General features: G+C 38.7%; 2 protein-coding genes across 12 annotated transcripts; one reads left to right on the top strand and one right to left on the bottom strand.

The window, feature by feature from the left end:
* Positions 1 to 220: 220 nt before the first annotated feature.
* Positions 221 to 1507, bottom strand: LOC149026053 (putative F-box protein At1g50870). The gene has a single exon (XM_089143616.1). The coding sequence runs from the start codon at positions 1505 to 1507 to the stop codon at positions 221 to 223; it is 1287 nt and encodes a 428-aa protein (XP_088999742.1).
* Positions 1508 to 3537: 2030 nt separating this feature from the next.
* Positions 3538 to 13130, top strand: LOC149026052 (mitochondrial ATP-independent inner membrane protease subunit 1a-like). 11 transcript variants are annotated; one of them, XM_089146277.1, is made up of 7 exons: positions 3538 to 3804; positions 3951 to 4013; positions 4126 to 4421; positions 4511 to 4735; positions 5058 to 5168; positions 8533 to 8596; positions 12359 to 12740. In XM_089146277.1, exons 3-6 carry the CDS (start codon positions 4284 to 4286, stop codon positions 8575 to 8577), a joined length of 519 nt encoding a protein of 172 aa, XP_089002403.1. In that variant the 5' UTR covers positions 3538 to 3804; positions 3951 to 4013; positions 4126 to 4283; the 3' UTR covers positions 8578 to 8596; positions 12359 to 12740. The 11 variants fall into 11 exon arrangements, with proteins under 11 accessions (XP_089002403.1, XP_089002409.1, XP_089002407.1 ...); XM_089146283.1 differs by lacking the exons at positions 3951 to 4013; positions 12359 to 12740 and adding an exon at positions 12748 to 13130 and having other exon boundaries at positions 4269 to 4421; XM_089146281.1 differs by lacking the exon at positions 3951 to 4013 and having other exon boundaries at positions 3538 to 3799; positions 4274 to 4421.
* Positions 13131 to 13187: the final 57 nt, after the last annotated feature.

The following is a 13187-nucleotide window of genomic DNA, read 5'->3' as shown; positions in this document are numbered from 1 at the left end:
TGCCCATTTGTACAGAGCTAATTATTACTTAAACAGACTTACGTACTACACTGATTCTATAATAGTATTTCATGGAAGAGTTCACAGGTTCCAAATCCATGGATCAGAATCATGGTCGACAAAACCCGACAATGACACCGATGAGTCTGGATTTTTGGCTCTCCTTATATTCTTCCACTACACATTTAGGGTGAGTTTATCTCAGTCTCACTCAAATCACCTAATACAAGTTTAAAGGACCAGACCAAGGTGGGATTCGGACCAGTGTGTTAATGTGAAGACGAGGAACCATGTGTGCATGAGTAGGGTGGAACATCTGGTCGAAATGGTAACCCATAGGGACAACTAAATCCTCCTTGGCCTGAATTCTCCTAAACCCTCCACTTTCCAAGTTGAGTAGGAACAACCGACGCTCCTCAGGCCACCACAATATCATCTCACCCTCAAAGAATCCAAGTGGCATCACCTCATTGGCAAACTTGGGTAACGGATACACCAATGGAGACTCTATCCACAGCAACCCAACACTCTTCTCTCTGGTCCAAATCGGCCTCTTCTTATTGGCGAAATCAGTGAGTGTCCAGAGCTCCAAGCTGTGCGTAACACCACCTGATACAACATGATTCGCAAAGCAAAGACGACCGTCCATCTCAGCCAACGAGTAGATTCCACTTTCACAGTGAGGATGTGGGGTCTTCTGGAACCACTCAGCATTCACGTCCAGAGAGAGTATGAAGCCATCGAAGTAGTTGGGAGAAGCAGCTCTGGGCTGTTTTCTCCTCCATTGCTCGTATCGGTGGCTGCTACAATGCGCCACGTAGTGAAGCGAATCATTGCCGAGCACGGGTGGATACCTACGCGGACCATCACAGTAGGAATGTGGAGGACGGTTTCTGGCCGTCCTCCAATGATCATCTTTCCCTACTGTGAACACTTCACACACTATATGTCTTCTGTTCTCAAGCTCAAACCAACGAGATACAAGGCACATCACCTTATATTCTCCAGTTCCAGAATGAAAACCTAACGCGCAAAGATGGGTTGTGTCATCAAAGAAGCCAAGCTCAATGGGTGGCAGCTGTTTTATCTCACCTGTAGCTGGGTTCAGAATATAGTGTCTGAAATGGGTTGAAGGGAAGGATTCTTCAAGAAGGAGAAGACCGTGTAGAGAAGAAGCTACACGGATGTAATGGAAGCAAGTTAAAGGGTGACCTCTGAAGCAGGTTTTGGTCTCGGCGGAGAGATTGAAGAAGAAAAATGGGTCATCTTTAATCTTTCTTTTTGGGTCAAAGGTGACACCCAGAGATTGAATGATGAGCTCTGGTTTGGCTCTGAGACGATGGGCTTTTATGAAGCTAGTGCTTCTGGTTAACCAATTCATGAACTTGGAAACAAGCCGCAGGGAACAGATGGACTTCACATCCAACCGGAGGAAGATATCAAAGAGGAGTTCATAGGGAAGAAAGGTAAGAGGCTTGGGTCTTCTCATCATCATCATCATGGTCATCGTTTACTACACGCTAGTTGAAGAGTTGAATATGGGTTCTGTTGTTCACTTCTTATAGTACAACAGAGATCATGGATAGATCACTGGTTTCACTGCAGATTGCGTCACTTCTTCAGTTGAGAAGTGACAGTAGGAAAAGCAGATGAAGTGGATTCAAAGAAGGAAGTGATGGGTTTTCTTGAAATCTTGGATCAAAACGAAGAGATCTCGTGTTTGTTTATAACGGTCTGCCGGTTAAAAGTGGGTGAGCCAGAGAAGAGATCGCCATGGTTGGATGAGCTAACTTAGTTGGACCAATGAGAAGTCGACAGCCCAGGTAACAGTACTCACATCAAACACTATCAAACAGTTCTGAGACAGCCAGTGTCACTGAGTGGTGTCAGAAACTGGTCACTGTATTCATCAGTACTCCATTTCCTCGGAGGGGATGCATGCTCTGCTTTCACTTGTTCTGACAGAAACTTTGTTCCATGGGGAAGTCATTGACAGTCTCGAAAATGAAGACTTAAAACCTGACAAACTCAGAGTTTTGACAAGATTAGATGCCTATCATGGTTTATTTGGGTTGCAAATGGGAAAGCTTAACTGAGAAAAGCTAACCACACAATTTCCCCATCTGGGAAATGTCAAAGTTAACGTGTCATGCCCCAAATGGTCCAGATTCATCTGCAGTCACATTCATGCTGAGTACGTACTCAGATGTAGAAGGATGATGGAGGCTGTGTAGTCAATGACAATTCGTTTGTTGCAAGTGAAAACTGCATAAGAGCGGCATAAGAAGAGCCAAAGTGAGTTCTCAGAGCGATCAGTCAAAGATGAAATTACTTAGGATCATCTGCATTTTCTTTATTCCTTTCTTTTCAATCCAATCTCATCTGATCATCTTATTTACCTTTTTCCTCGTAATTATTAATCCAAAGTTCTAAACTTATCCTTTAAAAGCCCAATCTCAGTGCATCTGGTATTCTGATTTAACATCTAATTTGACCTCATGCTTCCCATTAAGAAGACCTCAGTTCCAACTTCCAAGTTAACATTAATTTACCCAGGAAAGAGCACATCATGCTAAGAGTGGCAGACTTGATAGCATCCGGCCGGCCGAAAACAAAATAATGGGAACCACAAGCCCAACTAGTGTCTCCTGCTAATGTGAGTCTCATAATTAATACTGATGTGAGGGTTGAAATTAATTCACTGAGCTTAGTTGATTGTTGCAGGCGCCTGAAGTCCTCTTCAAGATCCATGGTGCAAACCTAACAGATCTTGAAAACCCATAGGACAAGATCTTGATGGCCAAAAACTACAAATTTTCATGAACAATCTCTCTTTAATTAATTCTTTCTATCTGGTTATGTTTCGGAAGAACAGTGATTCATCATCGACTATAAAAGGTAAAGGTTCCAGTGAAAAAGAGGTGCAGAGCGTTTACAAGGGTAAGAAAGCATTGGAAGATGTTCTTGCAGTAAAGGAGAGGTCGAAGTTCTAGAATGGCAAATCAAGGTCCCTTCAAGAGCCTAGCAGATGCTGCTTCTTCTAAGTTATAACATTAGAGACCGAGAAAAGCCGCAGAAACCCTACGACAGGAAATGCAATAAACTGCTTTGCTGGCTTTATGTCGAACAGCTCGAATGCAAGCTGGTAAGGACTCTGGAAACGCCACGAACTTCAATTGGGTACTTCAGATTCTCAAGGTGTAAGATTAAGAATGTTTTTAGGGTTTTGAGCATCTCAAAGCAAGCAATTTCACTTTCTTCAAACCCCACCCTCAAAAAAAAAAAATTATGTCTTTCACAATAAGAAGAAGACAAAAAGTGACGTGTCGTTTTAAGGTTACTGGATGATGTCAACCTCATCTCCGTAATACGGTAATAGTGAACGGAAATCTAAAGCTGGATTTTCATTTACTGCAGCGGCGAGCCTTCCAAATTATGGCACGTGTAAAAGAAACGATCCGACGGTGTTAAATCAAATGGCAGGTATATGTAAATATGACTTTTTACTTTTGCATTCGAGGTTTTAGTATTCCACAAATTTACAAAATGAAACCCTGGTCATACCCGATCCCAAACCCCTATTTCGTAAGCCCTAACCCTTCTATTACGAAACCCCTCGCTCTTTGTCTCCCTCCCACGGAGAAGCTCATCTGCTAAATCCAGACAGACTACGTTCCACCTGGTCTGTCCATCAAAACCTTTTTCTGTCTGTCTCTCTCATCAAATTCGGCATCTCAGTTTGATTCTTAGGGGAATTTCTGAAAAAGCTTTGGATTGGAACAGAAACGTAAAGCTCAAAGTAAGGTTCGAAGCTCAACTCTCTCTCTCTCTCTCTCTAAACGTGTGTTTATGTTTCGGTTCTTATATGAGTAAAATAGAATTACTTCAGTTGTTTCCAACGGAGATATGTTCAAAAAATTCTCCTTAAAATCCTGATCCATCCATGTTAGGTTCCATTTTGGTGATCAGAATTAGAAGAGAATTTGATTCTTGAAGAAATCCCGAGTAAAATGGTATAGGATTCTTGTTTTGATGGGAAGGAAAAAGAGAGGGGAAAAAAATAGAGGTCTTGTGTTAGAGGAACGTTTCCAAGCTGAACTCACTAGGTTTTATTTCTTATCGTAGATTAGATATCTTTGAAGCATCGATGAAGGCTTCAGACCTCCCTTCTTCAGAGCAATGTAAAAATAAGAAGTCGTATTTACATCTGTACCTCGCCATTTGAGTTTCATTCCGTTTGTATGTATTAATGGAACTTGTATCCAAAGGAAAGGAAGACTGAGATGACGATTGGGCGACTGAGGAGTGTGGCGGCGCAATGGAAGAGCATAGGAAAAGAAGCAGTTGATCGAACGATTATAGTTGCTAAATTCCTCTGCTTCTTGCATGTTACTAACACATATATCTGCACCCCTTGCCTCGTAAGCTCCACCTTCTTCTTCCCTTCTTTCTTGAAGCTTTACCCGTCATTCGTTATTGGTAATCTTCATTTCTAGATGGGGTGATGCAGGTGCACGGCCCTAGTATGCTTCCCACTTTGAACCTGACGGGTGATGTGGTTTTGATGGAACGACTATCGACCCGTTTAGGGAAGGTGGCTCCCGGAGACATTGTCCTCATCCGATCGCCTGAAAACCCCAGAAAACTTGTTACAAAACGGGTCTTGGGCATGGAAGGCGATCGTGTCACCTTTAAAGTCGACCCCAAGACTAGCGATAGATACGATAGCGTCATTGTAAGCGTGATTCTGACTCGAGCTTTCATTGGTTTGATCTTAATTTCATACTTACTTTTATTATTTTTGTTTGTTTATTTACACGTTCTTGTGTACAAGAAGTTTGGATGTTTAATTAATTATTCTGATGCACTAAAACCCCCTCCTAGATGGTTTTCTTGTTGTTCTTAAGCTTCAGAATTTTGTTAGACCTTCTGCTTCCGTTTTATCATTTTGTTAATGGTTGTGCTTTTCGTGAGTTTTTTGTTTTGAGCCTTCAATTTATTGGCTCCCTTTACATTTTATCTGATTCCAAAGATGACCTTTGATTATGCTTGAGTAGGTGCCAAAGGGGCATGTTTGGGTTCAGGGGGATAACATCTATGCGTCCCATGATTCACGGCAATTTGGGCCTGTTCCTTATGGTCTGCTCTTAGGCAAAGCGCTTTACAGGGTGAGTAATGCTTCTTTCCTAGCTTGTCTGTTTTGGATTCTGATCCCCTTTCCTATTCCATGCCAATGCTGATCACAGAGCTTTTCTTTCTCAATGGAAATAATCAAAGCTTTATATTCTTAATTTGTATGGATGAATTTCAAGATACAAACAACAATAAACCTTGTCCCAACTAAATGGGGTTGGCTACATGGATTCATGCCCTTCAATCAATTCTATTTGAGGTTATGCTAGATACAAGGCTTAAGCTATGCATATCCTTTCTCACCACTTCTCCAAAAGTTATAGGTCTGCCCCTAGCTCTTCTAGTTCCTTCAATTTGGATTATATCACTAGATGGAGTTCAAGATAATGCCACTCAATTACTTCTGAGCACAACTTGAAATCATCTTCTTGTAATGGGAATTACTTGTCATTGCTGTGATTAATTTGTCACCTATAAAGTTGAGCTCTAGATATGACAAAAAATTATTCTAGATACTGTCTTTGACTCTACCTTTCTGTTAGTATTAGAACCTACATATAACTTTTTGTTTTAAGAGTAAATAGCACTCTATGCTATGTGATTGTGTGAAAATAACTTTAGAATGGGAAACCTTACATTAGTTTGGTCCTTTTCATTTGAGGATAAATTATGTTTTATTTGCGTGTATTTGAAATAGACTTGTGGTCTTGGATATGTGGTTAGTCCCAAGAACACATAAAAGGTCCAAGGTAAACAATCCCAGAATAAGATGGTGGAATTTGAAAGGAGAGTGCTCGAAATCCTTCGTTAATGAAGTAGTCAAACAAGAGAAATGATATTTTAAAGGGGATACCAATGCAATATGGAATGAGATAGCTATGTGTATTAAGAAGGTGGCTAAAGATGTCCTAGGTGAATCAAAAGGAAAGCTCCATTCTTATAAAGAGACAGGGTGGTGGGATAGTGAGGTTCAAGCTGCCATTAGGAATAAAAAAGCTAGTTTTAAGACATGGCAAAGAACTAAGGATTTTGAGGATCTTCAAAGGTATAGGTTGGATAGAAATGAAGCTAAAAAAATTGTGGGAAAAGCCAGGGAAAAAAAGTATGAAGAGTTATACAATAAGTTGGGCACGAAGGAAGGGGAAAAATCTATTTATAAGATAGCTAAGATGAGGGATAGGAAGAGTATAGATCTTGACCATGTTAGATATATTAAAAATGGAGATGGTAAAGTTTTAGTTTGTGAGAAGGACATTAAGAAAAGATGGGAAACATATTTCTCTAGTTTACTAAATGAGCATTCTTCAAGCACTTATGATTCGGACGATTACACCTTTCACCAAGGCACCAATGTCCGAACTTATATGCGCAGAATTTCGATATCTGAAGTAAAAGAAGATTTAAGGAGGATGAAACTCAGCAAGACACAAGGTCCTGATGAAATCCCAATTGAAGTATGGAAGAGCTTTGGAACCCATGGACTAGTTTGGTTGACTAAGTTGTTTAATAAGATTATGAACATAGGGAAAATGCCAGATGAATGGAGGAGAAGCATCGTGGTTCCAATTTACAAAAATAAAGGAGATATTCAAAGTTGTAATAACTATAGGGGCATTAAATTGATGAGCCATACGATGAAATTATGGGAGAGAATAATTGAAACCCGTTTAAGACACTTAACTACAGTTACGGAGAACCAATTTGGGTTTATGCCGGGAAGATCTACAACGGAGGCTATTTACCTAATTAGGAGACTTATAGAAAGGTATAAAGAATGTAGGAAAGACCTTCATATGGTATTTATTAACCTAGAAAAAGCTTATGATAGAGTCCCTAGAGCGTTAATTTGGCAAGTACTAGAGAAAAGAAGTGTTGCAAGTAAATATGTAGATATAGTTAAAGATATGTATGATAGTTCGGTGACTAGTGTTAGAACAGTGGGGGGGACAAAGTAATGAATTCCCGATAACAGATGGGCTACATCAAGGGTCAACTTTAAGCCCTTATCTTTTTGCACTAGTAATGGATGAATTAACCAAAGACATTCAAGATGAGGTCCCCTGGTGTATGCTTTTTGTGGATGATATTGTGTTGATTGATGAGACCAAAGTGGGGATTAATACCAAATTAGAGTCATGGAGAGTAGCTTTGGAATCAAAAGGCTTTAAACTTAGTAGATCGAAGATAGAATATCTAGTTTGTAACTTTAGTCATGATCGGATAAATGATGAGGTGGTGATACTTGACGATAAAGAGATTCCTCAGAGTGATTGTTTTAGGTACCTGGGTCCAATTATAAGTAAAAGAAGTGATTTAGAGGATGAGGTTTCCCAAAGAATTAAAATAGGGTGGATGAAGTGGAGAGGTGCGTCCGGGGTCTTATGTGATCGGCGTATTCCATTAAAATTTTGTAGGCCCGTTGTTCGACCAGCTATGATGTACAGTGCAGAGTGTTGGGCTGTTAAAAAGAATCATATAGATAAACTCAGTGTAGCAGAAATGGGGATGCTAAGATGGATGACTGGCAAAGCTAGGATGGATAAGATAAGAAATGATCATATTAGAGTTGGTCTGGGAGTTGCTCCCATAAGGGATAAGCTTTGAGAAAGTCGTTTGAGGTGGCACTACGACGTTCAATGGAGACCTATAAATGCTCCTGTACGGAGAAGTGATATAATCCATATTGAAGGAACTAGAAGAGCTAGGGGTAGACCTAAGATAACCTTAGGAGAAGTGGTGAGAAAGGATATGTATAGCTTAGGCTTTGTATCTAGCATGGCCTCAAACAGAACTGATTGGAAGGCAAGAATCCATGTAGCCGACCCCATTTAGTTGGGACAAGGCTTATTGTTGTTGTTGTTGTTGTACCGTGTATTTGAAAATTTATTAGACTGACAAATTTGATAATGAGATAATGATATCACTTTCAAATAATCTTTAAGAACCTTTTCAAATAATCTTTAAGAACCTTCCTTTCTACCTTAATTTTTGGATAAGACAAGGGACAGTTAGAAGGAGGTGCCAAGTTCTAACTCGACCTAAGATATTTAGGCAATCCCGTGCCTTGAATTGCCATTACCTTCATCATAAGGCCATACTCTTGAGTGAAACAGGCAAATACAGGCAAGCGATCAACAAATAAGATATGAATTCAAAAATCAAAACAGTGAATCAATGAGCTCACATTTTTTAGTAATCCAGAATTTATGTTCATTGAAATTTTTTTGGTGTTTGATGCATTTTGGGTGTTTAGTTCAACCAATTTTTGTTTTGTGTTCCTGCACCTATCTTGCAATGGAAACTTTGTTTTAAGCTAACTTCTTTCTTATATCATTACTATAAAATGTTAAGCTCGTTATGGTTTGGAGCTTACTCTATACTATCTTCAACTGTATTTAGATATGGCCACCTAATGGTTTTGGATCATTGAGACAAGAAGAGTAGCAGTTATTATACATTGAAGGTATGTTTTAATAGCTTTCTTGCCAGTTTGAATTTACTTATTTATTTATTTATTATTTGAACTTTCTAATATTTGATTCAGTGCTCCCCAAACTCTGGATAATTTTTATTTAAATCCAGGAAAGAAAAGCATGCCACTTTTTCATAGAAATGTTTTTTCATAGCATTTAGACTCCTTACTGATTAGTGGTTTTTGATGTCTATAGAAGTTATCATGATTCTTAACATGACAATTTTAGGTTTTTTCTGTTCTTGATGAACCTATTTATGTGGTAATCTCATATACATTGGGTTCAGAACTTGTATTATCATCAATTATGGATCATGCAGTTCGGAGGGCTTCTGAAATATAAGATAAGACTTATTGCTGCAAAACTAGTGGTAAGGTGAAATTTCTAGAGGCAAATTTTACGTTGCATGAATCCTCAAATAAGACTCTCTGACTAGGACTTCAATTCAAGTACGGAACTAAAAGAAATTAGGAGTCAAATATACTACATAGTCTTCCAAGAGAAATAGAACAAAGTAAATTAAATGACATTATTTCCCCAAATGATGTAAATTCCTAAAATTTCATCTGGAACAAGGACCCAAACTGGAGTCACTTCATCTTTATTTGAAAACACAGTTGGGTTTAGGGTGATCTGATGCAGTGTATCTGCATTATTTTCCTAATAAAAACCTTGCCAAATTGGCAATAAATACAGAAAACTTATAGCTTGGTGTATTTTTAAGTCACATCATGCCTCAATCAGAACTTTTCCTACTTTAACCTAATTGTAATTATACCAACTTGATTATCATTAAATTACGAGTTAATCTTGAAAAAAGAAATCTACTTTTCTTTTCTTTTCTTGTTGTAGCCAAACAACAGGAATTGTTTTTTGTCTCTATTCTTTTCTTTTCTTTGCTTCCAAACAGGGTCTAAAACTCCTATTTTGACTCATAAAGGAACTCCCAATCTCACAACAAAACTCTGTCTAGCCATTAAAGTACTCTAATCTAACTTAAAAATATAGCTATTAATCCTTTGTACTAACTTTATCCCCACAGTAAATTAGGTCTATCATAATGAAACCCAAGAAAATAGAGAAACCAACCTATAATGTAATTTACCAAAAGGGCAGTTTCAACTTGTTGGACTGCCTCAAGCACTTTATGGGCCTCCCAAGCTAGTATCTGGGGCAACTAAATCAGCAAGACTCTACTATTTTCGTCAGTCAACCTTTTTTTTTGACTTACAAGACTAAGATCCTACTATAGAAAATAAGTAATAACGGATCAGTTGTTGAAATCACAATACGGAAGCACCAAAAGAAGTTGTTTTGATCAATAGATCAACTATTGTTTGTTCCTCCATGGGTAGTTTATCAATGATAACTAGGGCCACTATGTCTTCCAGTTTCGTAATAAGTTTTATTCTTTTTTTTAATTCAGTTGTGTTTCAATTTGGGTTCCATGGGTTTGATTGGATTTTAACTCAGGTCCAATTAGTCCTGGTTTTTGGGGTGTCTTTTCATTTAAAGTCAGTAACTTTTAGGGATTTTAAGGCCTCTATGCATGTATGGGTGTTAGTTATCAGTTTTGAGTTCTTAGGAGTTAATTAGGCGTTCCAACTCCTTTAAAATCTTCTAGTACTCCACTCTTGGAGTATTTTAGTTAGTTAAGGTCAGTTTTTTAGGGCATGTTTGGTTACATGAATTCAAAGATTTGAAATCTCTGGATTCACAAATGAGAGATTTATACCCGTTTGGTTGTGTGAATCCCTGAATTCATGAAATCTAGAGATTCACCTTTTTACACTAAAAGTGTGAATCTGTAGATTTATGGGTATGAGGTGAAATCCAGAGATTTCATCCCTACTATAAAAACATTAAACATTTGAACTATGACTCCATAATGTTTTTTTTATGATGAATCTATAGATTTCATTCTAAAGATTTAAGCCAACCAAACAGTTAATTTTATGAACCATGACTCCATAGATTTGAAATCTCTAGATTTTTGAAATCTCCAAACTCAAGTAACCAAACAGGCCCTTAATCAATCTTTGTTCAATCTAGCTTCTATTTTGTTAGGCTATTAGCCACATTATTAATACCCCGCAGTGAAAGAATAATGGATACAGATTTAGAGTATATTTAAATCAGCTTGACTGAGTAATCCCCCATCATGGAAGGAGGTCTGGCGTTTGAAATCCAGGACTGAATTGAGTATTAGTGTTTGAATCCAGCCCTATATCTCAAGTGTTTAAAATCCTGGATAGAAGTAAGTCAGTGCTTGAAGTCCAACCATCCAAATAGGCTAAAGGTTCAGCCTGTCACCTCCATCAATCTACTCCCTGTTGAAGCATGTAGGGTTAATCCTTATCCACGCACCCACCCATCTCTCCCTTACTTTGTGTTCTCTGAATCATAAGAGACCCCCATCAATTCCTGTCATTTGTCCTTGCTTGATTTCCTTAGTCTGGGACTATATTGTCTTAGGCTCCTGTTTGGGTACCTGCGATCTATTTGTACTTGCATTCTGCCACATCCACAGTGACCCCAGTTGACAGCAGCCATCCACCTTTCCATGGTGTCCATTTACAGCAGTTGTGTGAAGCCAGCAGCAACAGAATCGAACCCACAGAGCTGTAAACATCATCTTCCTTCATGCTTTCAATGGCAGCAGAAACAAGCAAGCTTGTTATATCACTTTGAAGCCGATTATGGGCCAGATCTGGGGTTAGCTCCAAACTCCCAAAACAAGAAGGGATTGAACCTGAGTAGTAGTTGTGGAGCCGAGCAAGTGCTTTTAGTGAGGAAAGCTCACTTATGCTTGGTGAATCAGGGTAGGGAGAGTGAAGAACTTAAATTGATGGAAACTACTTTATAAGACATCAATCCCCAACACTGGAACTGTTTAGTAAGTTCATGATGGAGGTGTATGTCATCTATAAAGACATTATAAGGGGCATAATTTGACTTATAAGGTAGGCCCCTTACAATGCAAATCCTAGAAAATGAGAGACTCAAATCTATAATAAAACTACACGGAGGTCAATTCCAGAAGACTGGATTGCCACAAGTACTTTATGCATCCCCAAGGCTTGTGCATAAGCCTCCATAGGGGATCAGTGTTGCAACTGCATCATTGGATCAAGCATGTCCACTCCTTGGTAGGGATGGGGATGGGTGCAACCGTGCAACTTGAATAGCAAGGTTTCAAAAGAAAAGGACCGACTTAGTATATGTTCTGGCAGCATAGTGCTAACTATACAAGGACAGTAAACTTGGATATTAATTTTATTTTCTAAAAGGGGACTCTAAAGTCATTTTCCGGTGTACTCATTCATGGCCTTGATGGATGTATGTTGGAAGAGGTGGTCATTGCTTTAAAGGTGGACTGCAGTAATTCCCTTGCATATTTTGTTCTGAAAGGATACTACCAAAACTTGGTCGAGCTTTCAACTAGTACAGTTTGGAGATTCTAAATGCACCTGAATAATCTGCCATCTTTGCATGGCTGTTGAATACCTATAAGCTAGCTAACTCATTGCATCGTCTTTGTTAAGGGGTATCCCGTTCACCAAGCATTTATTGGATGTTATTTAAGTTTCCTTAATTTCTTCTTGAGTTAGTCTGTTCTACATTGTTTGTAATTTCCTTCATCATAAAGTTATCAAATTTGTAAATCTCTAAAGATTTATTAGTCATTGAATCAGAATTTTCTGCTTGTAAATCCGGGACCCAATGTAACAGATTGCGTTTGGATGAAACAGATGTCTAATATGCAGGAAGATCCCTTTTGTTTCATACCCTAGCAGGTGGAAGAAACAACAGGAAGCTACTTTTGAGTGTAGAAGAAGAAAATATTTGGAAATTCTCTTTGTTTTACACCTGCGTAGATCCTCCTCTGAGATAAACAATATCCGGTGTTACAGAATATTAAATGGAACCCCAGAGTCTTCCCATTCAATTATTCTTCACTTTGCTGCTGTAAGAAAAATTTTGCAAATTTTGAAGATTCTTCTCACCGATTGTCTTTTTGTTGCTTGGAATTTTTGCATTTAGCAGTGAACTTGTTTAAATAAATTCTTGCATGAATAAAATGCATTTGTTGGAAATATATTGAGAGATTGGTGTCTTTGATCTTACTTTTATCATCCAGGTCGAAAGACTTAACAAATGTCAAGGCTCCTCACATTGTTAGGTGGCGTAATAGGTCCCTAAGGGCAACTCGCCTTAGCAAATGTCAAGGTCTTCCTCACATTGTCAGGTAATGTAATAGGATACTTTTCAAGCAGGAGGAGCATGAGAAAGCTCAAGAGATCGTAAAGATGCACTTATTATGCCGGTCTGCCGTGCATCTGAACTTGTAGAACAATCAAATTTCGCCTCCAGATTCCAGGGAAGGAAATTAAGCAGGTGTCACTTAAAGACTGGATGCTTATTTTGATGCGATCTTTTGGTTTCCACGCCATTCTTCTCGTTTGGTTTACACACCTTGACCTAGCACAACTGAATTGGCAGGAACAAAGATGGACTAAAGGTTACGCGAGCATAACAAGCAGACAAAAGAAATAAATAAGCAAGCTCAAAAATAGCACA

The sequence above is a fragment of the Hakea prostrata genome, chromosome 2, assembly GCF_041222555.1.
Source record: "Hakea prostrata isolate BN-2017 chromosome 2, UWA_Hpros_2, whole genome shotgun sequence".
In the NCBI taxonomy this organism is placed as follows: domain Eukaryota; kingdom Viridiplantae; phylum Streptophyta; class Magnoliopsida; order Proteales; family Proteaceae; genus Hakea; species Hakea prostrata.
The sequence above is the reverse complement of the archived record's forward strand: the minus strand, read 5'-3'. Positions and strand labels throughout refer to the sequence as shown.

Bases quoted from the DNA above. Each gene is read 5' to 3' on its own strand.
- LOC149026052 (XM_089146283.1), top strand. From the start codon at position 4,284: ATGACGATTGGGCGACTGAGGAGTGTGGCGGCGCAATGGAAGAGCATA. The intron at 4,422-4,510 runs GTAAGCTCCACC...GGGGTGATGCAG, and splicing joins ATATCTGCACCCCTTGCCTC to GTGCACGGCCCTAGTATGCT. The intron at 4,736-5,057 runs GTAAGCGTGATT...ATGCTTGAGTAG, and splicing joins ATAGATACGATAGCGTCATT to GTGCCAAAGGGGCATGTTTG.
- LOC149026053 (XM_089143616.1), bottom strand. From the start codon at position 1,507: ATGACCATGATGATGATGATGAGAAGACCCAAGCCTCTTACCTTTCTT.